Genomic DNA, 25,977 nt, shown 5'->3' on the forward strand with positions numbered 1-25,977 from the left:
GGACAGAGGCACCCGACCCGTGTTCGCTGGGGGGCTCAGGGGAGTCGCCTCGTGCAGGCGTGCAAGGGACAATCCAGGGGACAGGAAAGCCCTGAAGTCCCGGGGTTTGGTATACGCCGGAGGTCAGGTCTCCGGTATGGGGGGATATGCCGGTGGGGAGGAAGGGGGCTGCACATGGAGGGTCCGGAGGCGGGTGACGAAGGCAGTCTGCAGTGGGGCAGTATCTCTGTGAGTGCTGGCTGTGCTAGAAGATGTGATTGCCCCATGCAGGAGGAGCAGACCCCCTCTTCCCCCCCCCAAACCTACAGCCTGTGCTCACCCCACCTCGGTGGTGTGCTGCCACGCTGCTATCGGACCCCCTCTTTGCATCCTGCTCCCCAAAGCTTCTGGGCAGAGAGCTCAGCTGTGCACCTGGCAGGCTAAAGACTTGTGTTTCCTGAATGGGGCTGAAAATGCCTGGTTAAAGGGGGAAAATAATATCGCTACCATTTACTTCCCTAAATTAAAAATGAATGCGGCTCTCTGCGGGATACAGTTCACTGGGGGAAATCTCATGGGCCTCTTCATGAGATGGTCAAAGCGAACAGTCTCAATAGAAAAAGAAAGAACAGATTCTGCAAAGGACAAATGATGTTGGGATCGAGCCTGCCTGCTCTCCACCCCGGCCACTGTTGCAAGAAGCTGCCTGCTTCTGTCAAAAGAAATAATGAACACCTTGCTTTTTAAAGTGGTTTTTTTTTTTTCTCCTGGTATTATTGTTCTGTTTCTGTAATTCCCTTTCTGAGAAGGGTAGTTAGATAAACGCTGCTTTGGAGCCTGTTCCTGTGAAGCCCTAAAGGCAGTCAAGAAGTGGATGACACTTTGCAGTTGTCATGACCGTGTGTGTCGGTGTCCCCGGCACTATGGCAGTCAGTGCAGGGGGAGGCAGTCGCTGCTGGAAGGAGAATGGTGGTGTTTGCTGCTGTATAAGGAGAAACCTCAATATTTTTATGGTTGTGTTGAAAGAAGGAAGTTAAATATGACCAGTGTTTTGATGCGGGTTGAGAGATAAGAGCAGAGGACTGAACTTCAGAGCTCCTGGATTCTGTTGGTGGCTGTGGTACAAGTGTGGCTGAGGGAGGATGAAGGCTTTAGGGCTCTGCCATTGATTCTTCTCCTGTTTCTGGACCACTTAAGGTGGAACTGCCAGAAGTGACTGTGGCTCCCGCTCTATTAGGTCTCCAGCTGGCGATATGCTGGAACTGCTCGTTTTCTCCAGAGGTCCCCAGTCCCCACAGAGCAGAAAATGGCAGCTTTGCTCTACAGCTGGCTGGAGACATCCCCAACAGGGGAAATTAGAAAGGGGGCCAAATAAAGCAATTTTGGTCTTAACTTATCTGTGCACTCTTTTTAGCTACATAGAAGTTCTGCAGCTTTCCACAGTAAGATGAAGTCTTAAGGCATTGGTCAAACTTGTTGCTGGTGCAATCCTACCAAAGTCATAGACTTAACGCCTGTAGCTAATTTACTCCTTTGCGCCGAGGTGCCTTCAAAGCCCTGTGGATAAGTGTGAAACACCATCATGACCAGAAGCTCTGAAGCTGCGGTGCAGGCAGGACCTGGGGAGTCCTGTGCTGATTAAAACTTCCTTTTATTTTTTATTTTTGTAACTGGGTTTTGTCAGGTGTGTGAGGAGCAGAAGTGTGAAGAAGAGGTCTTCCCCTTGGCCATGAATTACGTGGATCGCTACCTGTCGTCAGTCCCCACGCGGAAAAATCACTTGCAGCTTCTGGGAGCCGTCTGCATGCTCCTGGCTTCCAAGCTGCGAGAAACCATGCCCCTGACCGTGGAGAAACTCTGCATTTACACAGACAACTCCATCACGCCTCAGCAGCTCCTGGTAAACACCCCTATCTCAAAGAGCCCTCTACCTCCTCCCCAGCTCTCTTATCTCCTGCATCCTGCTACTTGGCAGCATACCTGCCTCCGTGTCTCCTCCTGTTCTCTTTCTCCCATTTCTTCACCTTCCTCTGCGTTCCCCAACCAACCTTTTCTCCTCCTTGCCCCGGTGGGTGTGATGCCAGTTGGTGGAGACCTTCCCATCCTGGGCAGACCCTCGCTCCGTGTTGTGGGAAGCAGCTTTGTCACCTCCAGGTTACAGAGAAAGTTCCTTGTGCCTTAAGCGCTCGTTGTCAGCGTGGAGCTGCCACGCTGAACTCGCTCTCAGGCACTGGTTCGCTCTCGAGTGACAGCTTTGGAGAACAAAGGCTCCTGTCTGCGCAGCCGGCGGGGCACGAGGCGGGGGCTGCTGCTTGGGGCGTGCGGCTCTGACTTGTCCCGGCTGCAAAGGGGCATGACGTGGGAGGTGCATTTCCACACCAGCAGGAAAAATGAAGCTTTAAGTGGAGAGTTAACCAGGAAAATGGGTGGGAGCTTTTCTGACCTGGGATCCAGCTGGCTGGGTTGTACCGTCAAGGCTGACACGGCTGCCAAGGTGATGGAAATAAGTGGGACCTTGCTGCTGCCCAGGTCTTGCTCCGTGCCCTTGAGTTAAAGCAGGGCTACTTTCCCTCTCCCATCGTACACTCAGGCAGAAGCTGTGTAGGCTTTGAAAGGCAAACCATTTTCATGTCTGATAAAAGTTCAAAGCAAAGATCCAAACCTCTGAGTTCAACTTTGCCAATGGGGGAGGAAGTTGGAGAACCCCTTTTCTTGGGGGCCTTCCGTGCTGGTAGATGAGAGCCCTCGGGAGGAAACGGCCACCTCGCTTCGAGTAACAAACATCCCTGGAGACGGTTTGCCTACGAGAATTTCTCAGGGTTAGTCATCACCTTATTAAATAACTATTTTTTTGGGCCGGGGTGGGTGAGATGAGCTGAGTGTGATTTGTCCCCAGGGTGGGGAGTGAACCCACAAAACTTTCAGGTGTGAATCGGAAGGCAGTTCTGGTAACTGGGGAACTCTAGTATGAACATGGTTTTTCCAAGTGCCAGTGAAGGCTGGGGAAAATCCCCTCACCTCCATACCCCTCTCCCTGTAGTCATTTGTGGGTGGTTGTTGCCTTAAGTAGCACTCATGGAAAAAAAGTATATGTGGATCATTACCATGAATAGTGGTGAGGGATGGGAAGGCACAGAGGAAATACGAGGGCTCGTTGCTTCTCTGGATGCTGAGCTGTGGTCATGCTACAGCATCCTGCTGTGGGGGGCTGCCACAAAAATCTCTGTGTGCGAAGGCTTTCTCCTGCTTTGCCAGTAAAGCTTCATCCTTGAGAGCACCTTCTCATCCAGCGACGGATTCTGCGTGGGTATCTTCCCAGGACTGGGATCCATCACACGAAGCTAATCCCAGCCTGTAACGGGAGGGTTCCTGTTGGCCCTGTGATAACGAGGGGGGTTAACATTTAGTTGGAAAAAAGGCAGAGGGGAATGGGAGTTGGTTTGCATTCACTTTTCTGCTGGGCCAGCAAAAGTTGCCTCTGTTTGTTGCAGAGGCAACGAGCTGAGCAGAAGGCGCGTAACAGTCGTCTTGTAGGCAAGCAGGCTGCATTTCAAAGCATGGACAGTGCTCTCCGTGTCCTCAGGAGCATGAAGCTGATCAAAATACATGTTGTGGGCCAGTGTCAGGTTTCTGTCCCTTCAGAGTGAAGGATAAGCTCTCTGTCCAACAGGAATATGGGTTGCAGGAAGGTGAACTTACTGCCATGCTTCACCTCTGTCTCCCTCTCTGATCCAGACTTTACAGGGAGTCCTATCATCATCCCTGCAGACTAGGGAAGATCATCGCTGCAAATTCTAGTGATTCCTGCAGCGTGGACCTTGGGCTACAAGGAGTTGGTCTTGGTGGGCACCTTGTGCATATCTCCCATGGATCCCAGTTGTATTTCATTCTGATTTATTTGATGATTTTATTCTTGGTGTGGATTTGCTTTTTTCAGTTGAATCCTGAGCTGTGTTTGTAGCAGGCTCCTTCCAAAGGAGAACGGTTAGGAGATGTGCAGGTGGGTAGTGGGCAGAGAATGTGCAACATCCCTGGAGGCTTTCCTTCGCTCTCGCACTCAAATGCTAATGCCTCCTCACTCAGAGTCTTTTTTTATTTCTTCCCCCCAGAGGTTTGTCAGCAGGAAGCTGTGGCTAAGCAGTGCCACAATGTTCATCTTCCCTTCTCCCTCCTCCTGGCAGCAGTGGGGTGGCGATGAAGGAGGAAAGCGCTGTCTGCCGCCTGTTGCTCACTTCTGATTGTGCAGGTCTCGGTACTGGAGTTCTCCTTCCCTGTACTTTTTTTTTTCCCACCAGGATCCCGGGTTGCTCTCAGTGCAGCAGGAGGCACAGCTGGATGGTTGGCACGGATCTCTTTCATTGTTGTGCTCCGGAATCAACATGCAGTTGAGGTCGACAAGAATGGCTTCATTTGGGGGGTCAAAAGTCCTTTCTTGGGATAGCCAAAGATAGCTTTCTCAGGCAAATAGGATCCCTTTTCTCCTTCCCAAGGGGATGGCCGTGAGCACTCAGCAGTGCAGGGGTTTATTCCTGGTAATCGGTGCTAGAGCCAAAGGGCTGAGCAGAAGGCATCACAAACCAGCCACAGCCCTTAAGGAGAGGTGCTGAGGCATTTGCAGATGTCTGGGCAGGAGATGCTCTGTAGCCCGTGATCTGGTCATCTTTCCCTGCCCGCCACAAGGCTTGCTTTCAGTAGATGTTTAACCCTGTTTGGAGCAGATCCTGCTCCAGTCTCCCATTGCCCTCCACTGTAAAGAGGGAGTGGAGGTAATGTCTGAAGATACGTGAAGGATTTGTCTTTGCTGTGGGACCTGACAAGAGTTAATACCCTGATTACAAAACCAGGGCGAGCTGCTGTTTTCCTCCTCTGTGCTAATCGTGGTAATGTTACTTCTCTTTCATAATCTTGCAGTGGAAGAGGGAGGGGAAGGGGAGCTTCTTCATCAAGGTTTGGACAATGGCGCATCCTGGCTTCTTCTTGTGAGTCGGTGCCATTCAGCTTCCAGCATGTCCTCCCCGGCCTTTTGGAGGAAGCTGGCTGACTTTCCCAGTAGGTTTGCTTCTTTCTCTTGCAGGGATGCTTGGCACCAGCTCAGCAGTTTAGAAGGGACATACTTGAAACAAAATCTTGATGAAGTTATTCTAGGGAGAAGGAAATGATGCAACAAGGGACTTGTCCATTTGGAGGAAGTTGGATTTCCGTCAAGGGCGTTATCTAACCTACCTTTCTTTTCTTTTTTTTTTTTTTTGTTTTAATAAAGGCTTCTCTGGCCTGTGCGAGAGGGTGTTCAGCTGCTTGAAGGCTAGGGAGAGCCGTTGTAGGTCACCTTCATCTGTCTGGTTTGCCCCTAATACATTGTCTTGCCTCTGAAATCTTTGACCTAAGGTCATTTTTGCAAACCGCCAGCTATTTCCTAGCAAAGACCATAAGCAGGATCAAGCCACTAGGCAGATAATGAAGGGAGCAGTGGTGGCAGCAGGCTGTGAGGAGTGAAAATAAGAGAAAGAGATAACAGCTGAGTAGAAAGGGATGTTCACTTGTGATAGAGCATTGACTTTCCAGAAGACATGCTTGTGTTTTACTGTTTTACCTTCTGCTTGTTGCATGGGTGGGATAGATGTGACCGTGTCTGCACCTCAAGTTGGCACCTTTTCCCTTGACATCCAGTCTTCAACTCTGGTCAGGGGACGGAAACAAACGTTTGCCCCAGATTTTCTATTTGCAAATGGACTTTCATGGCTGCTCATTTCTGTAGCTGTGTCTCAGCTGCTGGGTAGGGTGGGTGGCCAGCAGCAACATCAGCAGCTCTTTCCACCCTCTTTTTGAGTCAGCTCGCGAGCACAACAGAGTGCAGCCTGCTCCCGCTTTGCTGGTGTCTCATCAAGCCTGTGATAATGTAAAATGGTACCTTATCAACTTGAGTGACAAAATCGAGCGCAACTTCCTTTTCTCCTGCAGACAGGGCTGCTGCAGAGAGGAGCTGGGCGCTCTGCTCCCTGCGCAGCCTCGCCAGATAGGTTTACACAGACTCCTTGTAGGCATAGCGGGTGTGTAGGTGTTGCTGAGGGTAGAGCTTGATGTACAGAGTGACTGTTACTACATGAAAAGGAGAGAAGCTGGTGTGACTGTCACATCCCAGACTGACTTTGCAGAGCTGTAAATTGAGTAAAACCATCTCTGCTCGTGACTCGGGTCTGTCTTAATGAGAGGGCGCAGAGGCAGCGACCAGGGGCTTGAGGCTGTTTCACTGCAACTGGACTGTGCTCTGAGATCACCTTGTCAGAGCAGGGGAGGCAATGGGAAGTGGTCGCTGCTTTCCTTCCTTCTTTTTTTCTTTCTTGTGGGATGCAGCCAGGAGAGATCAAGGGAGCAAGCTTGCAGAGGGGAAGCTCAGCTGCTCTGCAACTTCCACCCCTAGAGATGCTGGCCGAGCGTGGGGGAGCTCTGTGCTGGGGGATCTTGCAGAAGGGGGACCTGATGCATTCCCAGCGATGGGATGCTCAGTGGGCAGCGCTGGCAGCTTGCAGCCCTTCCACGAGGAGGGTGGGCTCCGCAGGCTGGAGAAACAAAGGAACATTTTCCACTTTCTTCCTCTCTTTCATTAGCCAGGCAGAGACTGATTCAATTAGGTGCAAAACAAAATGCCAGGAAAAGGATGTTTGCTATACTGAGTGGTACTGCTGTCGCAAACCTGCTTGCCTATCTCTTGCAGCCTTTTGTTCTGCTTCTTCCACAGATAAAGTGATTCAGAGATTCTGACATGCCGCTCTGAGAGCGGGAAGTCCCCAGGGTTAGCAGGAGAGAAGCGAGGAGCAGGGTGGTTTGGCAGGAGAGAGGCTTCCCTGAGCTAAATCCTGTGAGCTGGTGACAGTCCTTGGCGCCTGTCGCCTTCAGCTGGCATGTCGAGTGCCGGCTGGGTCTCGGGATCAGGCCTTTTGTAACAACGAGGTTTTTAAGAAGACGATGAACCTGTGTACTAGCTGGAAAAGAGCTGCTTTTGTGCATTGCAAATGGACAGGCTGTTGTCCTGGATCAGTCCTGGTGTGGCAGAAGCCAGCTTGTCCCAGGTGAGGTCTCATGGCTGAGCTGGTCTGCACCCTGGATCTTCTCCTTAGGACAAAACGTGTCCCAGCAGGGACAGGCTCTCTGCCACACCAGTGTGCACATCATGTGCCTCTGGTGACTCCCAGTAGCTGGCTTGCAGCTCTGGGAGGAAAGGCAAGGAGCAAGAGCCCAGATGATGCTGGGCTGGTGTCCCCTCTGTGCTCAGGAGCTCCCCTCGGGTGTAGTGATCCCTTTTGGGTTTGCTTTGCAAGCAGCGATCTCCAGGTCCTCCTTTTGACCTTCTGCCTGGGTCTGCAAAAGGGCCATGCTCCCAGCTCGCGTGGAGAAGTCAGGCTGGAGCTGCCCCGGCCTCTTGCCCTCGGGGCAGTGACTGCCAAAGGTGTCAGCAGTGTCCTGTGCCCCTTCTCAAGAAACTGGGCTGATGCACGAGCAAGCAGCCAGCTTTCCCAGCCCGCTGCCCTTGGTGGGTTCCAGATGAGCAACAGGTAGGGACAACGTACAGAGCTCTCCATCTCCAGTGGCTCTTTCCTTGTGTAACCTTGCTGTGTTGCTTCAGTTTAACCAAGGCACTGCTTGTTTTTTCTTCTTTTACCCAAGCCTGATCTCTCCTCTCTGTTCCAGTCCCCCCATTGAACCAGGCACCCTTGGTGACCTGTGTTGCGATCCTCAGGCTCTTGAGCTTATCGCTAGGTTTCTTCTTGCTTTTATCCTGTGGATTTGGCTTAAAAATATAGAAAGACTGGCAGGCTGGCCATCCATATGGGAGACTAGTGAGCGTGCTCTAGCAAAGCACTGCTTTCTGGTTGGAAAAGTGCAGGCTGTGAAATGGCAAACGGCGCGTTTGGCCTCATGGGGGATTTGGAGCAGGTTGAGCAATGCTGCTCATTTAAGCAACTCCAAACTGGTATTGTTGTGTAAGGGGAAAGAGTGGGTTTAAAAAAAAAAAAAAAAAAAAAAAAAGAAAAGAGAGAAAAAATGAAGATCTGCCCTTATGAAAAATCTCACTTCTTCAAATCCATCTGTTCTGGCAGCCCTTTGGCACGTCTGTGAGCAGCATTGACCTTGTAATCCTAGACTACTTGGAAAAAGAATAGATATTCTGCTGGGTAGGACTAGGTCCTGAAATGGAGATATCTGATACAAATCCCGATTCAGCTCTGTCCTTCCAAACCTGGAGCTTCAGCTCCTGCAGGGTGTTTTCCTTTCCCAGCACATCTGCAGGGCCACTGTCACCCCTTACTAGCGGGGACAAGGGACATGGGGGCATCTTCTGTGGCCTTTCTGGCGTACCTGGACCCCATTGCCAAACCCAGATTTGCTACTGATCCAGAGGATGAGAGAAATTGAGGGCCAGAGATCTTCATCGTGGCTCGGGACGTGGGGGAATTGGGACCGGCAGAGAGGCTCGGGCGGCTGGGTGTGGGCTGCCCGTGACATTCCTGCTGGGATGGGAAGGGAAACGATCCTGGGAAGATGCCGCTCTCGCCTCTCCTGAGACTGCTCTGTCGGTGGCATGGTCGTACTCAGGCATAACATCAAAGCCACCCAGCCCAGTGAGACCAGCACGTGTGTGGCCTCTGAGTTTGATTCAACTGCTACTCTAGCTAAGTCACGTAGACCTTGACATTGATGGCAGAGCAGGGAACTGAATGCAGGGGTCCCAAATTCTGTGCTAAGGCTCTAATCGTGGGGCTCCCCTTGCTTCTACCTTGCTGGATGGGTGCTTCGGTACCACCTGGTGACTTGCTGGGTGATGACTCTGCCAAGTGCTTGCCCGTGGCTGCTCTGCACTTCGGTTTCCTTGTCGGTGTTAGGATTAACGCCCAGAGTTGGAAGAGCCTGCGAGAGGCTGAGCAGATGAGAGGAGCAGCCGGGCTCCAGCTGAAATCCGCAGGGGGCACCCGGCCTTCCCGCCATCTGTTCCCCAGCTTGCAGATTGCACAGAGACTGGCTCATGGAAGATATTACAGAAATCTCTGTTAGATGCTTAGAGAGAGCACCACAACATGGGACGGAGACATTGGCAGCCACCTGGCATATAACTAGGAAGCACCAGTGAGCCGTTGCTTGTATGTCAGTGGGAGAGGTGGGCATTAGCGTGGCTGTTTAGTGCCTCTTCCCTCCGAGAAGCTGCTGGGGATGCTCTGCTGAGCATGACTGGAAGCTCTCTTGGCAGAGAAGAGGCGTGATGAGTAGGGGAGGTTCTGCCAGAATGCTAGTGCCCAGCCTGGGACCTCCTCCGTCGGGCTGCGCACCCAGTGTTTGTTGGGCTGAAGACCTCAGCACCTAGTCGCAGCCCCTGAGCTCTGTAGGGATTGAAGATCTCATACAGGAGCTTGGGCTGTCTGGATGCAGCCCTGAAAGCTCAGCTGTGTTTCCCCCACCTTCCCTTGCTTCAGTGTGTTGTGCAGAGGGGCTGGCTGCAGAGCAGCTATTGCCTCCTCCACTTCACTGGCCAAGGGGCCGCTGTAGGAGGGAGTCAACGCACTGGCCGGCTCCGAGGGGCACACAGAGAGGAGAGCTCCTCTATTCCCTTTGCTGTAATGGTGTTAGCGCCAAGCTGGATTGCTCCTGGGAGCCTGGACATCAGCCTCTCCTTTCGGGAGTGGAGAAGGAATACGGGAATGGTGTCCCTACTGCTCCTTGCTCTGGTTTTTCCTCTGTGGGCTGTTGCAGCAACCTTGCAAAGCAGAGGAGTGTCAAAGGCTAATCTGACTGCACCTCAGAAAGAAGAAACCAGATTTATCGCTTCCTCTTCTGATCTTTACTCCTGACTTTGCAACAGCTCAAGGCTGGATTTGTGCCATAGTCGCAGAGCAGGAATGTTCCCTCTTTTCTTCCCTGTCTCATGGATTGTACTGTTCTACTGTCCCTTCCCCAAGCGCTGGCCTTATCTGCCCTTGAATCTGGTGTTTCTGCCTGGCCTAGCCCCGCTGAGTAACATGCTGTCTGTCTGTCTGACTCTGCAGGATTGGGAGGTTCTTGTCCTGGAGAAGCTAAAGTGGGACCTGGTCTCAGTGATAGCAAATGATTTCTTGGCTCACATCCTCCATCACCTCCCGCTGCCGAAGGACAAGATGGAGCTGGTGAAGAAACATGCACAGACCTTTATCGCCCTGTGTGCCACAGGTGGGTGCCTGCTCCGGCTGGAGCCACCCGCCGGGGTGCTGGGGAGGATGCTGGATGCCAGGAGGCTGGCCGCTGCAGACAGGGTAGCCTGGGCTTGAGTCAGGCTTGCTGGGTAACCTGGGGCTGTTCCCCAATGCCCTGGCTTTCTGGGGAGCTGAATGCCTGCCTTCATTCAAATCGGAGCGTTTTGCTGCTCAATGATATGTTTTCTGTCCCTGACAAAGTGGGATAACGCTCCTGGGGGCTCTTAGTGGGTGCCTGAAAGATGCCAGGAAAGAGCAAAGCCGCCGTGCCGCACCTCTTGCTGCACAGGCTGCGACTGTGGGAGGGCATCCAGGGTAAAGGCAGGGTTGAATATGAGCTTTTATCAGCCTTGCTCTAAGTCACTAGAGCAACCTCATCTTCAGGACTTCTTTTGGTGAGACAGGCCCAGAGAAATAGCTTAATGAAGCTTGCTGCTCTGATGCTCAGCCTGTTTCCTGTCACTTCACCCCCATTTCTCTCTGCTAAGCTGGAGAGACCCCTCTGTCTGGCCCTCTCTAGTTTTCCAGGGAAATCCCAGTCTCAAGAACTTACCACGCACATCCTTGCTAACGGCTTCTTCTTTTTGCCCCTTGTGTCCCCATTCTGGCTCTAGACTACACTTTTGCCATGTACCCCCCCTCCATGATTGCAACAGGCAGTATCGGAGCGGCGATCCACGGCCTGACGGTCTCCGTGAACGATTTCACCGGCGAGGCGATCACTGAGCTGCTGGCCAGCATCACTGGCACGGAGGTGGTGAGTGTTCGCGGGGGAAGAGCGAAGCGGTTTTGCTGCTGGATCCGGTGGAAACCCTTCCTCTTTCTGCTGCTCGTTCGTCTTCGAGGGAGAGGAAATTAGGCTGTTCATAACGATGCTGACCTTGGTTTGAGGAGTGCCTAGAGATGAGTGAGCATCTCTAAACGCAGCACCTTTGGTCAGTCCCGTGGCTGCGGTCGGCTCCTGGCCACCGAACGCTGCCTGCGCAGAGCGGGGCGAGCTCGGGAGCCTTTGAAAAGCAGCACAAAGGGGAGCGTCTGTTCCCTGCGCAGGCAGGTGTTGGGGGGATCGGGTTGACAAGGTGGGACTGGGCAGAGGGAGAAGCCCGGCTCGGCATCTGCTAACCTCCGCCGGTGTCCGGTTGCAGGTGCCTAGACTCGGGTGGGAAGGGGGTCGGGGGCATGAAGCGTTTCGGGATGCTGGCACAGCGGCTTTGCGGGGGACGTCGGGGTGGTGGGGGGCATCTGCCCGCCCCTCCACTGCCCTTTGAAGGGGGACCCTGTCGGGCTCCCCGTTTCCAGGTCACTTCTGCTGCAGCGAAGTAATCGGGAGCCTTTCTTCTGCCCGGGGCCCCTTTTGATCTTTTCTTCTGCCCGAGCGCTAATGCCGGCAGCCGGGCGCGGGGTTAGTTACAGTCCCTTGACAGCAGCGCCGGGAATTGGAAGAGGTGCCGGTGCCGCAGCGGGTGGCAGGCTGCAACGAGGCTTTGTCCGGGCAGGGAGGGGACGGGGCAGGAGGGCGCCTGATCTATTTGTGCGGCTTTAATTTTTTTTGTTTGCCGGAGCCTTTTTAAAGAGTGAATCGGTGCAGCCAGCTGCTCCCAAGCTGCTGCGGTGAATGGGGCAGGGGCTGAAACCTGCGCTGGGTCGGGGCTGCTGGCGGGAACAGGTGGGAAGCAGGGAGGGCACCACCGAGGGAGGGGAGCCGAAATGGAGCCCAGCACACCTCTGCTACCCTCCAGCCCGCTTCCCTCCCTCCTCAGCCCGGAGAGGGCATCTGCTCTGCCCCGCAGCCTGCCTGGGTGCGAGGTGCTGCACAAACAGCCCCTGCCCAGGCAGGACCACGGCAGCTCCTGTAGCCCTGGGGATGTGTCCGCAGCGTTGCAGGGCTCCTGGGGGAAGCACCCGGCCTCAGCCTCCCTGTTTGTGGTGTTGATGCTTCTCCCTGAACCTGGCCTCACAGTGTCCCCGGGCTGTGACTCAGTTTCCCCTTTGGCTCCACACTGGAGGAGCAATCCCCTTCCCGCAGCTGCCGAGGCTCAGCCAGACAGTGCTGGGGGTGCGGGGAGTCTGTGGCGATGGAGGGGGACGATGGTGCAGGGCCGTGCCAGCTGCCATGGCTAGCAGGAGCTGCGCTGCCGCGCTGAGGCTGGCTCGTTGCTGGCTGTGGCGGCACGTTGGGTGAGGCTTGGAGCCGCTCTGGACCAGTCCTCATCCTACGCGGAGCAGGACCAGACCCACTGGGTGTCTGAGCCAGAGCCCCATGGCACGGCTGCCCTGAGGAGGAGTAGGGGGCACGCAGGCTGGGGCAAGCCAAGCTGCCTCCCGGGCAGCCCCTGCAAACCCCCAAGGCTTCGCCAGCTGGCAAAAGAGCCTGGCTGCGTGTGGCCAAGCCGGCTTTTTAGCATCTCTGCCGAAATTGCCGAGGGAGAGCCCGGGGACGGGCTGGCCGTGGCGCGAGGCCCTGCAGGGAGCTCGCCCCGGGGCTGCGGGCAGGCGGGCTGGAGGCTGCGCTGACGGGAAGCGGCGTGGGGAAGGGGAGGTGGGCGTTGCTATTTTCGCTCGCCACATCCTCTGTCAGTTTCTAAGAACTGGCGGCGGATTCCTGGTAAGAGATTTCAGTGTGTGACAATATCCAGTGAGCGCATGCGGCCCCGCGGCGTCCAGCTCGGCTCCGGCCCTGAAGTGCGAAATGCCACCTCGTACCCCTCGGTGAGAGCCGAGATGCGGTGTAGGAGCCGGGCTGGGGTGCACCCGTTGGCGATGCCTCCCGCGGCTCTCGATGCGTCATCATGCTCTGGTGTCGAAGTGGAGGAGTTTCCTCCTCTGATTACAGCTTGTGTGGGGAGAAAACGGAGGGGGGTTTGCTTTTATTACAAGTGATAGGCCGCTGCTTGCAGTCCCCTGCACCTTCCTGTTTGTGGGGCTGGTGTGGCCCCCAGCACGGAGTTCCCTGCGCCCCGGGGAGGTGCGGGTGAGTCATGCGGGGCTCCCCAGGGGGAGAGCAGGAGGGTTAAAAGCCTTGCGAGAAGCTACACGACCACAGCATCGTTCTCGTAAGGACCCAGTGTCGATGGCGCGTAGTGTTGTAGGGAACACGTGGCTGGGGCGGCTGTTGGGTCTGGAAGGGTCGGGTCCGGCTGCCTTAGAGATCCCCAAATTGATGGAGTGCGTGTCAGCCAGGGCACCCAGCGGGGATTCACCTTGTCAGGGCTCGGACACGGGCAGGGACGGGAGAGGCAGAGCTGCCTGCGTGCAGCTTCTCTGCAGCGGGTGGGTGACTGCAGAGACGCAGGACCACGCCGAGTTCCGGGAGACCTGGGTTGTAGGGCCTGGGGGAGGCAGGTGGGGCTCCACGGTCCCCGTGTGCACCCGTGCTGCTGCACGCCGGCCATCGCTCGTGGATCTGGGAAGCCTTGGTTGTAAAGGTCGATACCAGCCCGCGCAGAGCTGTTCTGCTCTGCCGTCTTGGTCATCAGCGGCAGCTGACTGCCGTGATGCTGAAATCACATGCTGCATCCAGGCACGAGCCCGGATGCTTTGGGAAGCTCTGATGGGCACAACGTCTATTCCTCGAGAACGTGGTCAAGCAGGGAGGTGGGGAGAAGACAGCTAGAGCGTGGGGCTTCTCCTGGGGAGGGGCCTAAAGCACGGACAAGCTGGAGATGCCCCTCGTCGGAGAAAGGCTTCTTTGTCTTGTGTGTTTAGATGCTCCAGGGGCCAGAGACGTAGCCCAGCAGCTGCTCAGAGCTATTTATAAGGCACCCACCTCTGAGCAGCAGAGAACTGAGGCCTCTTGTCTCACTCCCTCTCCCGCAGGACTGCCTGAAAGCCTGTCAGGAGCAGATTGAAGCAGCCTTAGCCGAGAGCCTGAAACAGGCGTCCCAAACCCAACAGGAATACAGCGTCACCAAGACTGCTGCTTACTCTGCCAGCCAGCCCACCAGCACGCCTACAGATGTCACGGACATCAACCTGTGACCGGCCTCCCCTTCCCGAGAGCCGCCCAGCCCCGCCGCAGCAGGACCTCGCCCTGGACACCGAATGGTCGCTGCATCCCACCTACCCATCCGTCAGCCCCCTCCATCTGACGCCTCCTGAGGATTTGTTCCGCTCGCTGGGAGCGCAGAGCAGGATCTGCGCTCGTCTGTCAGAGCGGGCAGTCGGAGCTCGCTGCTGCAGGTGGCCGGGGTGAAGCGACCATTTTCACGGTGGCAGGGCACAAGAATAGCTGGGAAGGGGGAGCAGGACCCAAAATGAAGTTGTAAAATGTTTCTCAGTTCGTGTTCCTCGTAGCCCGGCTGGCCGCTGTTCGCCGTCTCCTCGGGGGTGTTTACCGTGACGACTTCCAGCCCTGCGTGGGCCATCAATCATGGATAGCGAGCCTCTTACCCTGGCCTATGCAACCAAATTCCTTATAACCCCCCAACCTCCCTCCCCGGGCCGGGGTGCTACAGGCCCGCGTGGCTCACGAGAGAGAAGCGAGTGTCCCGGAGGAGGGAGCTGGTGCTTGTTGGTCCCTCGGTCCCCATTGCTGCGTGCCAGATTGCTGTGGCTCCTTGGGGGGTGGCGTGGCTGCTTCTGCTTGGAGGGGAAACGTGTGGCTTGTTTCTTGTTGCCGTTAGATTTGGGATTTGTGGGTTTTTGGCTTGCTTGGGGGACGTGCTCCCCGTCTGCATGGAGAGCAGAAGAGAAGTCCTCGCCTCAAGGAGCAGCCTCCTGGGTGAGGTCTGGGCGCAATCCCCTCAGCTTTCCGCTGCCCCACTGAGGCTGCTTAATTTATTGTTAACTGCTGGGAAACGGGGAGGGAGGAAGACTTCGCAGTTCCTTGGCGTGGGGCCTGGATGCTGGTCTCCTCTCCTTCCGAAAGAGTGCCTTCACCCTTCGTCCCCTTCCCTAACTCCCTGGGCAATGGGAGATTCTCACTTGGAAGCTGATTGTTGATTTTAGGTAGCTTGGATATCAGACTAGGTTTTAAGAAATACATTTGAATGTGCTGCTATAGTCTGAAATGCATCTTCACTCCTCCAAGGCAGGGATCTCGGATCGCATTCAGGAGGGGGCTGCGTTGCGTACATCTCCATGTGGGTCCGAGTCGTATCCTTATAGGGTGGAAAACTTGCTGCGCACTTGAGTTGAAAAGCGATTATTGCATTTTTGTGTTGTTGTTGTTGATCCTGTCTGTTAGTTTTTATAAAAAAAGTGTTTAAAAAAAAATAATGCTGCTTTTCTAAGAGAAAACCATTAAATAGTAGAATTGTATTAACCAGGAGAAGCCAGAGAGACTCTGCAGGGATGGGAGGCAGACTGTTGCTGCTTGGTGACCTCCGGACATGTGGAGCTGTGGCTGCTGTCCTCCCGTGGGGGACGTGGAAGAGGTAGAAATCTTCCTTTTTGGATGCCACTAGAGACAAAAGTCTTATCAGGTGGAAAAAAGATGGGGCTGCTGTTCTTCCACTAGCCTGATCTGTCAAGAAGAGCCATCTGCTGCTGACTCCTGCTAGCCGGGGGGCTGGGGGCTGCGCAGAGCCTGTCTGTACAAAACGAAAAAAAAACATTTTTTTTTTTATATATAAATGAGTTTTAATTTAAGAGTAAACTGGTTTGGTGTTCACATGCAAGACTCCCGCTGCTGGGAGAATCAGAGGACCCTATGATGTTGCAATAAAGTATTTTAAACAAGTATGAACGCCTCGAGGGTTTCCCTTTGCCATCTGCTCCGTGCTGTGTCTTGGGCCGCCCCGGGGCAGACCTCGGCCTCCCCTTCCCTCGCAGAGCTCCTGCCTCTGGGCTGGGACCCCCTCAGCTGGGGGATCCCCTCGGGCTGCTCCCGGAGGCTCCAGCCCTGCGTTTCCCAGAGCGGGATGAAACAGGGAGCAGGCGGGCAGGCAGGACACCACCAGCTCAGCCCCAACCCTGCTGAGAGGCGGAGGGGAGATGCCGCAGCGGCCGAGGGACGCGTTGCGCTCGCCGAGGCCCTGGGGCAGCTCAGGGATGGCGGTGGATGAACGTGGAGCCGAACGCCTGCCTGCAGAGCGGCCGCTGGAGAGGAGGCAGCGACTTCACGCCCCCGGCAGCTTTGAAGCCTCCCTCTCGCAGCTCAGGCGGTGCTGCAGGGTGGCGAGAGCGTGCTGGATGCGCCGTGCGAGCCCGGGCTATCTCTCGTGCTCATCAGCTTCTGGCTTCTTTAAAGAAAGGAGATAAAATCAGGAAGCCAAGGAAAAGGCGCTGCGGTGTGCGAGCAGCCTGGGCGGCCGGGCTTTGCGTGCTGCTCCGCTTCACGTGGCTGCTGCTGCCGTCACGGGAGAAGGAGCCAACTCTCGAGAGAAGCAGCCAGGAGGCAGCTGTCCTCAGCACAACCTGCTGCCCTGGGAAGCTGCGGGGGCTTTTCTCCCCGGGCCGTACCTGCAGGACTCTGTGCTGGTTTCAGGGGCAAGGGCAGGTCCTTGCAACGCACAAACCTGGCAGCATCGCAGCGTCACCGCTGACGATTCCCCCCGGGTAAGCGTGGCGCCTCGTGGGACACGGGAGGAAAAGCCCCGATGGGTTTTCCAGCGGAGGTGGCACATGTGCGTGGGCAGGTTGCCACGAGCGGGCCAGGCACGTGGCCTCGATGGCCAGCTGAGGACAGCGGCCCCGTGGCCTCCCCAGCCTTGGCCAAGTAGAGGTAAACCCGCTGGGGCAGCGTTTCAGGAAAATCCCTGGGGAAGGGGGATGGCTGGCATTTTGGAGGCAGGGTGGTGGTGGGGATGGTGCCAGGCAGGCAGGCAGGCTCCCAGCGCTGCCCACGCTCCCCGTGGTGTCCCGGCTCCGGCCCTGCTGCCGCCGTGATGCGGCAGCTCCGCAGCCCGCTCCTGCCCGGTGACAACCAAGCCCTCGGGGAAACCCTCAAGCACCGACAGGAGCAGGGTTTTTCCCCCCCTGAGAGCAGTTTTGGGCTCTGGGAACAGACTGGGGGTGCCAGCCCGGTCCCCCCACCCACCCACCCTCCCCTTGCCCAGCCACGCAGGGGCTGCTCAGGGCAGAGCGCAGGGGAGCAGCCCCCAGCCAGGGCGCAGGGAGGGAAGAGGGGGTGCGCAGGGGGTCCCTTCTCCCTTTGCAATTTGGGGACAGCAGCGCAGATTCGATCTGCGGCTCTGCGAGAAGCCCGGGGGCTGGTGGCTTTGCTCTGCCACCTGCTGGGGACAGGACAAGGTGGGGTGGGGACAGGGCAGGGGCGCGCAGGGATGCGAGCGCACAGAGGTGCGGCTGCGGGGCAGAACCAGCCCGGGCTGAGGGACACGGCTCGGGTTTTATTTTCCAATACAGGAACAAGCCAAACCCTCCCGGGTGCTGGTGGCACCGGGTTCCTGGGTGGGACAGGGGCTGCCCTGCCCCGTGACAAGCAGCGCAGGGAGCGCGGTCCAGCTCTACGGGCGCAGCCTGCCCCCAGCACCCACTCGGAGCAGCAGGATCCCGGGATGGGTGCTCCTGCACACCTCCCCACAGCTTCGCTCGAGCACCGGCCTCCCAACCGCACCCAGCAGCGTCCCGGGAGCGCGTCAGGCCGCAGCTTTTCCCTGCCTCTCCCTGCTCACTCCATGGCCACGGGCTGCTGCCCCTCCACATCCCGCGTCTTGGAGTTCACCAGTTCCCTCCGGATCTCCGGTGAGATCTGCGGATGGCTGTGGAACTTGAGCAGCTCGAGCAAAGCCTCCTTCTGCTCCGAGGAGAGGTCCTCCTTGTAGCGCTGGGCGAAGGCGAGGAAGCTCTGGTGCCACAGCACGGGCAGGACCCGCTGGTCTGTGCGGAAGGCCAGGAAGTGGAAGACGAGGGCATCCACCACGCGGAAGGGCAGGGCGTACTTCTTGTCGATGAGCAGCCGGAGGAAGATGCTGTTGGCGCCGCTGTACTGCATCTCAGCGATCTTCAGCATGGCCGCGCTGCGGGGACGGAGGGAGCGCCGAGGTGAGGGCAGGCCAGGCAGGAGCCACGGGGCACCAGGCACCCGGACACAAGGATGACAAACCCGCCGCTGACCCCGGAGGGAGCTGAGCAAACCCCCAAGATGCTGGAGAGGCTGAGGGACAGATGCGAGGCGTTGCACCCATGTCCGTAAAGGAGAACCTCCGCCCCCGCCAGCCTCCCAGCGCGTTACCTGGAGTGGAGGACGGGGATGGAGCACTTGGTGAGGATGCTGCCGATGATGATGGCCTCCCGCAGCGTGCAGGTCCCCGACTCGCACAGGGGGATGAGGATCCCTGCGGAGGGGGAAGAGTCAGGCACCGCCTGGCTTCATCGCAGCAGGCAGAACCCTGCGATGAAGCCCGTTCTCCTATCCCAGGACGCATCTGACCCCGGGAAATAACAGCTCCTCCAGCAGCTGCTGTTACAGAGCTCGCAGCACCTCCCTGCCACGCAACTAGCCCCGAACCACCTCAGGTTGCCGGACAAGACCGAGATCAGACCCGAGACAGTTCGTAACCCGCCATCAGCCTCCAAAAGAACCCAAATACCTGCCAGCGCTCGCCGGCAGCACCTGCTAAGCCTACGGCACTCATTCCCCGTCCGCCCTGACCACCGCAAACGGGCCCCTGGGGGTCCACCGAGGGGGACTCCCTGCGTCTCTTTCACATCTTCTCCTCCCCGCTGAGCCCGCAGGGCCACGCCACGCAGGGGACGGCGTGCTGTCACACCGGGCAGTGCTGCGCGACGCGTGCCCCTGCTGAGCTTCCCAGATGGCGAGAGGCTGCAGGTAGGAACAGCAGCCCTGCAGGGAGTCCCTACCTTTGAACCAGGCTGCCGGCTTGAACAGAGCCTTCTTCAAAGCCATGTAGAGGTGAAAATTGAGACGCTTATACTCGGCGATGTCATCCCTGACCCGCGGCAGCAGCACCAGGTTGTAGAACCGTTGGGCCATCCTCTCTTTCAGGTTGGATGAAAATATCCTGGGAAAAGCAAAGCACAAAGCGAGGTGTGGAGAAAGGAGGCCAAGCCGGGGACAGGTTGGTATTTTGTAAACCTGGTTCCAGTTACAGAAAGAAAAAGCAAAAAAATCCCACATCAGCAGCTCCCAGAGATGATCTTACCTGGTGGCTTGGTACATGGCAGCTGCTGTCCACGTCTCTGGCTCTGTGATGTAGAGGATCTGCTCCCAGTTGGACAAGGCAGGAATGATTTTAAATGCCTTGGGGAGTTTGCCGCTCCTGTATTTGGACAGCACCTTAGAAGACATGGATACAGGGCAGGCCGTGACATATGGGCACTGATGGCAGGGCTGCGGGGCTTCTCTCATAACCGTGAAAAAGTTGTCCCCTCCCTTAGCACCTCTGCTAAGAAAGGACCGTCCCAGGCTCGTCCGAGCACGCTGCTCAGGAGATTGTCACTCAGAAACTCTCTGGGCCCTTCAGTGACCGATACTACGCAAGCTGCAGTTGATCCACACAAGTGCCTGCGCAGAGTGAGGATGGGGACAGCCTCTCTGAGGGAGAACGGGCACAGAGGCGGTGGCTGCGGGGCTCAGCGTGGCATTCGCTGGGCCCGGGGCAGAGCTGCTTTGGCCTTACCTCTCTGACGCCCTTGTAGACCTCCAGGACGCGGGGATCGAGCTGGGGCATGGGGCAGCCCGATATCTCTGACAGCGCCGTCTCCACCTCCGTCTGCTTCTCCGTGATCTTCTCCATGATGATGTCCGCCAGCGTGCGCCTGGGGCCGACGCAGGAGGGGCGCGAGTCAGGGGCCGTGCCGGGCAGCAGCAGCCGCTGCCACGTCCGGGCCCCTTCTCCCGCCGCGTCCTCACCTCAGCGGCGGGTTCTTGTTCATGAACATCTCGATGGCCTTCTCGTCCTCAGGGTCCACCGCCACCTCCCCGCCGTACTCCCCGCTCCGTCCTGCCGCCGCCGCCGCCGCCTTCTCCAGCGAGGGCCACTCCTCATCATCATCCTCCGAGTCCGAGCCGGGGCCGCGCACCGCCGGGCCTGCAAGGGGAGCGACGCTGGCTGAGCCCGGGACCTCGCACCCTCGACGCCCCGGGGGTCGGTTGGGGGCGAACCGGGGGCTCACCCAGCGCCGTGCTGCGCTGCTTGGGGACGGCGGGCGCGCCGGGGCCGTGCTCGGCCTCCAGCTCCTCCTGCTGCCGCCGCGCCTGCTCCAGGATGCGCCGGGACAGCCGCGCGTCCACATAGCCCTCCCCGCCGCCGCCGCCGCCCTCCTCCTCCTCCTCGGCCTGGCCGCCGCGCCGCTTCCCCCGCGCCGTGGGCCGCGGGGCCGCCTCCTGCAGGATCTGCTCGGCCAGCGGCAACATGGCGCCGGGGCCGGAGCCCCGCGCCCGCCGGGCCTTGGGCATGGCGGCGGGGCCTGAGGGACGCTGCCGGCCTGGGGGAGACCGGGCCCGGACCCACGCTGCTGCCGCCGCCTCCCGCTCCGCCACCGGCCGCGCGTGCGCGTTGACTCCGCCCCTTCCGGCGGCGCTTCCGCCCCACCCCTTCCGGCGGCACGTCTGTCCCGCCCCTTCCGGCGGCGCTTCCGTCCCGGCGCGGGCGGGTGCAGGATGGGGGTCACCTGGTAAGGGTGGGGGGACGGAGGCGGTGAGGGGCTCCTCATCGCGGGGAGCCCTCCCGGGGGTGCCGCCGAGGCGGGGAGTGGAGCCGGGAGCAAGCCTCGGGGTCGGGGCCGGTCCGGTGCGTCCGCCGGCGGGTCTCTGACCCTCCGCCTCCCGGTTACAGCGTGGCGCAGGTGCCCGTGGCGGAAGGGAAGAGCGTGCAGCAGACGGTGGAGATCCTGACGCGGAAACTGGAGCTGCTGGGGGCCGAGAAGCAGGGGACTTTCTGCGTGGACTGCGAGACCTACCACACCGCCGCCTCCACCATCGGCAGCCAAGGTCAGCCACGGGAGAGCCCCGGGCCGGGCGGGGGGTGCTCTCAGCCGGCCCGGAGCCATCTCTTCTCCCAGTAGCGTTTCCAGCTCGTTAACGTGGCGCTCAGGGAGCTGCTGGTGAAGCACGGTGTCCCGTGGAAGGAGTGTCTGCTGTGGGTGAGGCCGCGGCTTTGTCCGGACCCGGGTGGGTCGAGGCTTTTCCTGCAGGTCATCGCTGTTCGGTTTTATTTATCATCATGGGGAACGAGCAGCCATCTCGCTGCCCGCAGGACGCCTTCGCCGTCGCGGAAGGTGCGTGCTGCGGTTCCCGTTGGTCTTTTCTCTCCTCTGGGAGAAGGAGCGTTCCTGGATGTGGTCCTGGGGGAGCTGGGGAAGGTCGGCGTGAGGCAGGGAGCCGCCTGCCGTGGCCGGTGCCGTGTGCTGGGGCTGCGCTGTAGGAAATGCCCGGCCGTGCTGTTCTGCCCGCTCGCGAGCGCTGTTTTCCCGCTCCTCGCGTGCCCCAGCGTTGCCCTGCCCTGGGGATGGCTGTGTCATGGCGGGGAGCCCTGCTTTGAGGATTCCCACTCGAGCCTTAGCAGCCGTGTCGGGTATCTTTGCTGTCAGCGTATTTCTGCTTGAAATTTCTTAAAATGCAGCTTCTGTCTGAGTTGCTTTGGAGGCTGAGTTTTGCTCCGGAGAGGATGGGCACAAGTCTCCTGGCAGCATCTGCCTGCTCTGCCCGTCTCCAAGGGGCAAGCACTGGAGGGCAGGCGCTGGCAGCCAGCCTGCGAGCTGGAGGCGGTAGCGGAGAGGAGTGCCGGCTCCCGGGGCGGTGGGGAGCAGCTCTAGGGGATTTTGAGGCGTGAGATGACCCAGCTGTTTGCAGGGGATGTGCTCGGAGGACCCCAAATCCTCTCTTGACATAGCACGGCCTAAGACAGTGGCTCGAAGGTACGGCGTGGCCTGCTCGCCTGAGGGGCTGTTCCAGCCTCTTTATCCCTCCTAAGCGCCCCTCGATTTTCACATTGCTTAAAAACGCTAATGCAAATGTCGCTTAAAAATGCTCATGCAAACATCGCCGCGGTCTCTGCGGCTGCCTCAGGGCTCTGCTCAGCCGGTTTGCCCGGACAGATCCATTTGAAGCTACCAGAACAGCACTTTGCTGCTTTTTCTGCAGCTGGAACTTGCACGGCCACATCCATGGAAAGGCTTTTTTTGATCTACGTGAATAAATGAAAATCGTTTCTAGCTTTTAAAGCGTGGTACAAGCCAGGCGCGTCCTCTCTGGACACCCTGTTTTCCAGAACGTGTCCCAGCACATCCTCCCCTGGCAGGACTGGTGGGTGAGTGGGAGGCGAGGCAAAGCCCAGCCTTCCTCCAGTGACCGTGGGCAGGACAGTCAGCAGTTGCCCGGCCCTGCCTTCAGGGATGGGAGGTGGGTGCTCTTTGCTGACCACCCCCTTCCACCAGTCTGCTGGGGATCTCACGCCCAGCTCACCCTCTGGTCTCCGAGTTGTGCTGGCGTATTATCCTTGGGCTGCAGAAGATTTTTTTTTTTCCCCTTTAACTTTAAATCTTAAGAAGGAAATACAATCTAGTCACTGAACGGCCAGATAACATAGAGCATGCATGAGCAGTACAAGGACCCTGGAATTAAAGCAATGAGGAGGACAAAGGAAAAACCAGATGCTTCTTTAAAGCACGTACAAGGGCAGGACTGTTGGTTTTACAGCCCAAATACCATTGCTCTTATTTCAGGGCAGACAGGCAAGCTGATGTACGTGATGCACAACTCCGAATATCCCCTCAGCTGCTTCGCTCTCTTTGAAAACGGTCCCTGCCTCATAGCAGATGCCAACTTTGATATCCTTATGGTGAAGTTGAAAGGCTTCTTCCAAAACGCCAAGGCGAACAAGATAGAGAGCCGGGGCACCCGCTACCAGTATTGTGACTTCTTGGTGAAGGTGGGCACGGTTACAATGGGGCCCAGTGCCCGTGGGATATCTGTGGAGGTAAGAATAGTCTTTGAGGGTATGAAATACAACTACAGACAGGGCAGTCCCATGTTGGAGGCTAGACAAGAAATCCCCCATCCCTTCTGTGTCTCAGTTGTATTGCTCGTTGCTGGTGGTTTGTACTAGATGCGTTCGTGTATGCGGCAGGCAGGGTATTTATCTCGTTTTCACAACAAGGTTTAATTCAGGCAGGTACTTTGGGGCTCAGCTGCGGCTACGGAAAAGCCTGTCATTGAAGCGTCAATAAACAGAACCCTGAAGGGATGCCATCAAACTAAAAAGCTGCTTAAAGTCCTGATGCACAACACTAGTAGCGCACTTCAGGTTAATAAGCATACCGAGGCGGGGCAAAACAACCTCTTCAGCTGCTAATTCGATGCTGATTTGGGTTTTGCTTTCTTCATCTCGAGCAGACACAGCCCCAGGAGAGCCCTCTTGCCCCGGGTTCTGCTCACCCGGTGTAGAGATGGTTTTCTCCTCGCCAGAGAGCTTTTGGCAGGCGTCGGTCCTACCCCATGGTGTGCCGACCTGGATTGCTGCACCGTGGGGTGCACCGTGGGCTCGAAGCCTGCCATCAAACAGCTTCCGCTCTCTCTGCTCGGTGCTGTGACTGCTGATGAGGCTTGCCAGCCATCGGTTGCCAGCTGCCAATGGGCATTTCACGGGGCGGAGGCTGGGCTGCAGCAAACTCTAAAGGAAAATCCTTCAGGGTACACGAAGGGGCACGGGAGGATCTAGGAAGACATTTGGGGAGATGCTTGGCTGAATGCAAGTGTGAGTCGAAGGCTCACAAGCTGTGGAGAAGCCTCAGCTGGGCTGAAAAGCGTCTCGGAGAAAGGCAAGGAGCTGGGCTGCGCTGGTATGGGAAGGGCAAAGCAGAGTAGGTCAGACTCCAGACATCTAGATATATTGGTGCCTAACAGCCTTCAAGACAGCTGAGAATTAGATGCTTAAAGGTCTTTCAAAATCAGAGCTTATGCTTTTTCTAAACACACAAATCCTATTATCTGATACACAATTAATCAGGCAGGTGTTCCTAGCCAGCAGGGACGAGGATTGAGAAATGGCTTATTTCTTCACTGCAATAAACACAGATGTTGTAGTGTCAGAGTTGCTATTGACCTGGGGATAAACAGAAGCTTGTTTTACCCTAAACTTGAGTTCAGGACCAGATTTGCCAGGCGGTCTGGCTGCTTCTGGTTTAGTTTAGTAGGTTTTTCAGGGTTTGCATTAGGACCTACTCCTGATTTGGGACCAGGCTCGTATTTAGTAAAATGCTTCAAGTCCTTAAGTCCCAAGGCTTTTTCCAGTACACTCCTAAAAGGTGTCACAGCCACACGAGTCATCGACCTACCAGCATGTGGGAATGAAGTTTGGTTTTGGATGGGGTAAAGTTAATGTGGCATTTGAGCTGATGTCCCAAGACCTCCGCTATTGGGGATTTAATAAAAGCAATGCCCTTACAGGGTACACTTTACTTCCTCTTCCCTTTTGAAAGGGTTGCTTGCATGTTCCCACCATGTCCTGTTCATTTATATTTGTCCATCCTAGTTATATGCTAAATATTCTCAGATGTTTTTATAAAAAGCATTCTCTCTCTAACGAGGCAGAGAGAGGAAAGCATGTTGCCTCCTGCGTGGTTATTGCCCCTGCCACGAGCTTTCAGGGCTGTGGTTTCTGTTGCCAGGTGGAGTACTGCCCTTGCGTGATAGCCAACGACTGCTGGAACCTGCTCATGGAGTTCATGCAGAGCTTCATGGGGAACCACACTCCCGGCATCCCGTCCGTGTTTGGCACCAAGCACGACAGCATCTACAGCCCGGCGGACACGATGGTTCAGTACATGGAGCTGTTCAACAAGATCCGCAAGCAGCAGCAGGTGCCCGTAGCGGGGATCAGATGAAAGGACTCCCTGGAGCCTGGTTTAGAGCGACTGCATCCTCTTTTCTGCCTGCCCATCTGGATCAGGAGTCCCTCCAAAAAGCAGCACTGGAGGCAGCCCAAGGTTGTTTTTGTTTTTTTTTTTTTTTCTTCTCAAACTCTTTCCCCTGTTTCAAAGCAAAGGTCTTGAATGCTATGCATATTTCTTGTTGTCCTCCTTCGTGGTTTTGAGCGTGTCTGGGATCGGGCCCCTGGTTCTGATGGTTCTTTTTAAAGTGCTTCGTGCAGGGGATTACTGTTCGTCGGCAGGAGGAAAAAGGAGAAATTCCAGGCAAACGCATGCAAGGGCAGAGTTTCCTTGACTGCAAACAGCTACATGAGAGATTTTTTACATTTATTTTTTTTTAGATATCCACGTGAAAGTGTCTTTTTATTTTTCATCAAAATAAAAAGCTGTATTTTGTGAGGAGATGCAGTCTTTCTGCACAGCAAGTGTTGTGCTGGTTTGTATTGTTTATTTACAGCTTTTGAAATTTTCTGTTGCGTGGAGACAATTATACAGCAGAGTTTTATCTTTGATTTGGTTCAAGAGCTTTATACCCCTGAAGCAAACTAATTTCCCTGTGGCAAAATCTACAGGAATTCTTGCATTCCTATTATGGGTATGTTCTTAGCTTGCCTTCATCTTTTATATCTGATGGGAGTATTAAAATCTTCTACCTCTCAGACGATACCGATGAAGCCTCGTGATAAATAAATAAGTAAGCCTGGCAGGAGCCCTCTCACGCATTGAAAGAGAATACCAACCGCTTAATCTCATTGTTTGAAAGGTAGGTAATAAATGTCCTATCCCTGCACACTATTTCTCATTTGAGAAATCCTGGTGACTTCAGCAGATTTAATGGAGTAAGGAAGGATTTGGGGAATAAGAGCCAAAAACTTATTATAAGACTTAATGATACGATATCACTTGAATTTTTTTTTTTTTTAGTGGTGATTTATTTTTACAGCAGGAAAACCAGGGAAATTAGATCCCTTTTGAGCTATCTGTCCCC

General features: G+C 56.3%; 3 protein-coding genes across 6 annotated transcripts in view; 2 read left to right on the forward strand and 1 right to left on the reverse strand.

Annotated features, from left to right (window-relative positions):
- CCND3 (cyclin D3) overlaps positions 1–15,876 on the forward strand; it is a 48,263-nt gene extending 32,387 nt beyond the window's left edge. For all 3 annotated transcript variants that reach the window (XM_050911261.1, XM_050911260.1, XM_050911259.1), the window contains exons 2-5: positions 1,664–1,879; positions 10,014–10,173; positions 10,811–10,953; positions 14,013–15,876. In XM_050911261.1, coding sequence (XP_050767218.1) covers positions 1,709–1,879; positions 10,014–10,173; positions 10,811–10,953; positions 14,013–14,174 — 636 coding nt within the window. In that variant the 5' untranslated portion in view covers positions 1,664–1,708 and the 3' untranslated portion in view covers positions 14,175–15,876. The remainder of the gene's footprint in view (positions 1–1,663; positions 1,880–10,013; positions 10,174–10,810; positions 10,954–14,012) is intronic.
- A 1,318-nt stretch (positions 15,877–17,194) lies between these two features.
- On the reverse strand, positions 17,195–20,517 carry BYSL (bystin like). The gene is made up of 7 exons (XM_050911256.1): positions 20,235–20,517; positions 19,972–20,149; positions 19,739–19,877; positions 19,262–19,395; positions 18,960–19,120; positions 18,331–18,433; positions 17,195–18,115 (listed from the first exon to the last, which is right to left on the reverse strand). The coding sequence occupies exons 1-7, from the start codon at positions 20,515–20,517 to the stop codon at positions 17,767–17,769; spliced, it is 1,347 nt and encodes a 448-aa protein (XP_050767213.1). The 3' UTR covers positions 17,195–17,766.
- A 204-nt stretch (positions 20,518–20,721) lies between these two features.
- MED20 (mediator complex subunit 20) lies at positions 20,722–25,388 on the forward strand. 2 transcript variants are annotated; one of them, XM_050911262.1, is made up of 4 exons: positions 20,722–20,735; positions 20,897–21,051; positions 22,785–23,047; positions 24,708–25,388. In XM_050911262.1, the coding sequence occupies exons 1-4, from the start codon at positions 20,722–20,724 to the stop codon at positions 24,942–24,944; spliced, it is 669 nt and encodes a 222-aa protein (XP_050767219.1). In that variant the 3' UTR covers positions 24,945–25,388. The 2 variants fall into 2 exon arrangements, with proteins under 2 accessions (XP_050767219.1, XP_050767220.1); XM_050911263.1 differs by having other exon boundaries at positions 22,785–23,038; positions 24,729–25,388.
- Positions 25,389–25,977: the final 589 nt, after the last annotated feature.

Source organism: Gymnogyps californianus, chromosome 27 (genome assembly GCF_018139145.2).
Source record: "Gymnogyps californianus isolate 813 chromosome 27, ASM1813914v2, whole genome shotgun sequence".
Lineage (NCBI taxonomy): Eukaryota > Metazoa > Chordata > Aves > Accipitriformes > Cathartidae > Gymnogyps > Gymnogyps californianus.

Excerpts from the sequence above, each read along its gene's own strand:
- MED20 (XM_050911262.1), top strand. Across the intron at positions 21,052-22,784 it reads CTCCACCATCGGCAGCCAAG|GGCAGACAGGCAAGCTGATG; the intron begins GTCAGCCACGGG and ends CTCTTATTTCAG. Across the intron at positions 23,048-24,707 it reads TATCTGTGGAGGTAAGAATA|GGCTGTGGTTTCTGTTGCCA; the intron begins GTCTTTGAGGGT and ends ACGAGCTTTCAG.
- BYSL (XM_050911256.1), bottom strand. The coding sequence starts at position 20,517 with ATGCCCAAGGCCCGGCGGGCGCGGGGCTCCGGCCCCGGCGCCATGTTG. Across the intron at positions 19,396-19,738 it reads TCTACAAGGGCGTCAGAGAG|GTGCTGTCCAAATACAGGAG; the intron begins GTAAGGCCAAAG and ends ATGTCTTCTAAG. Across the intron at positions 18,434-18,959 it reads GCCGGCAGCCTGGTTCAAAG|GGATCCTCATCCCCCTGTGC; the intron begins GTAGGGACTCCC and ends CCCCCTCCGCAG.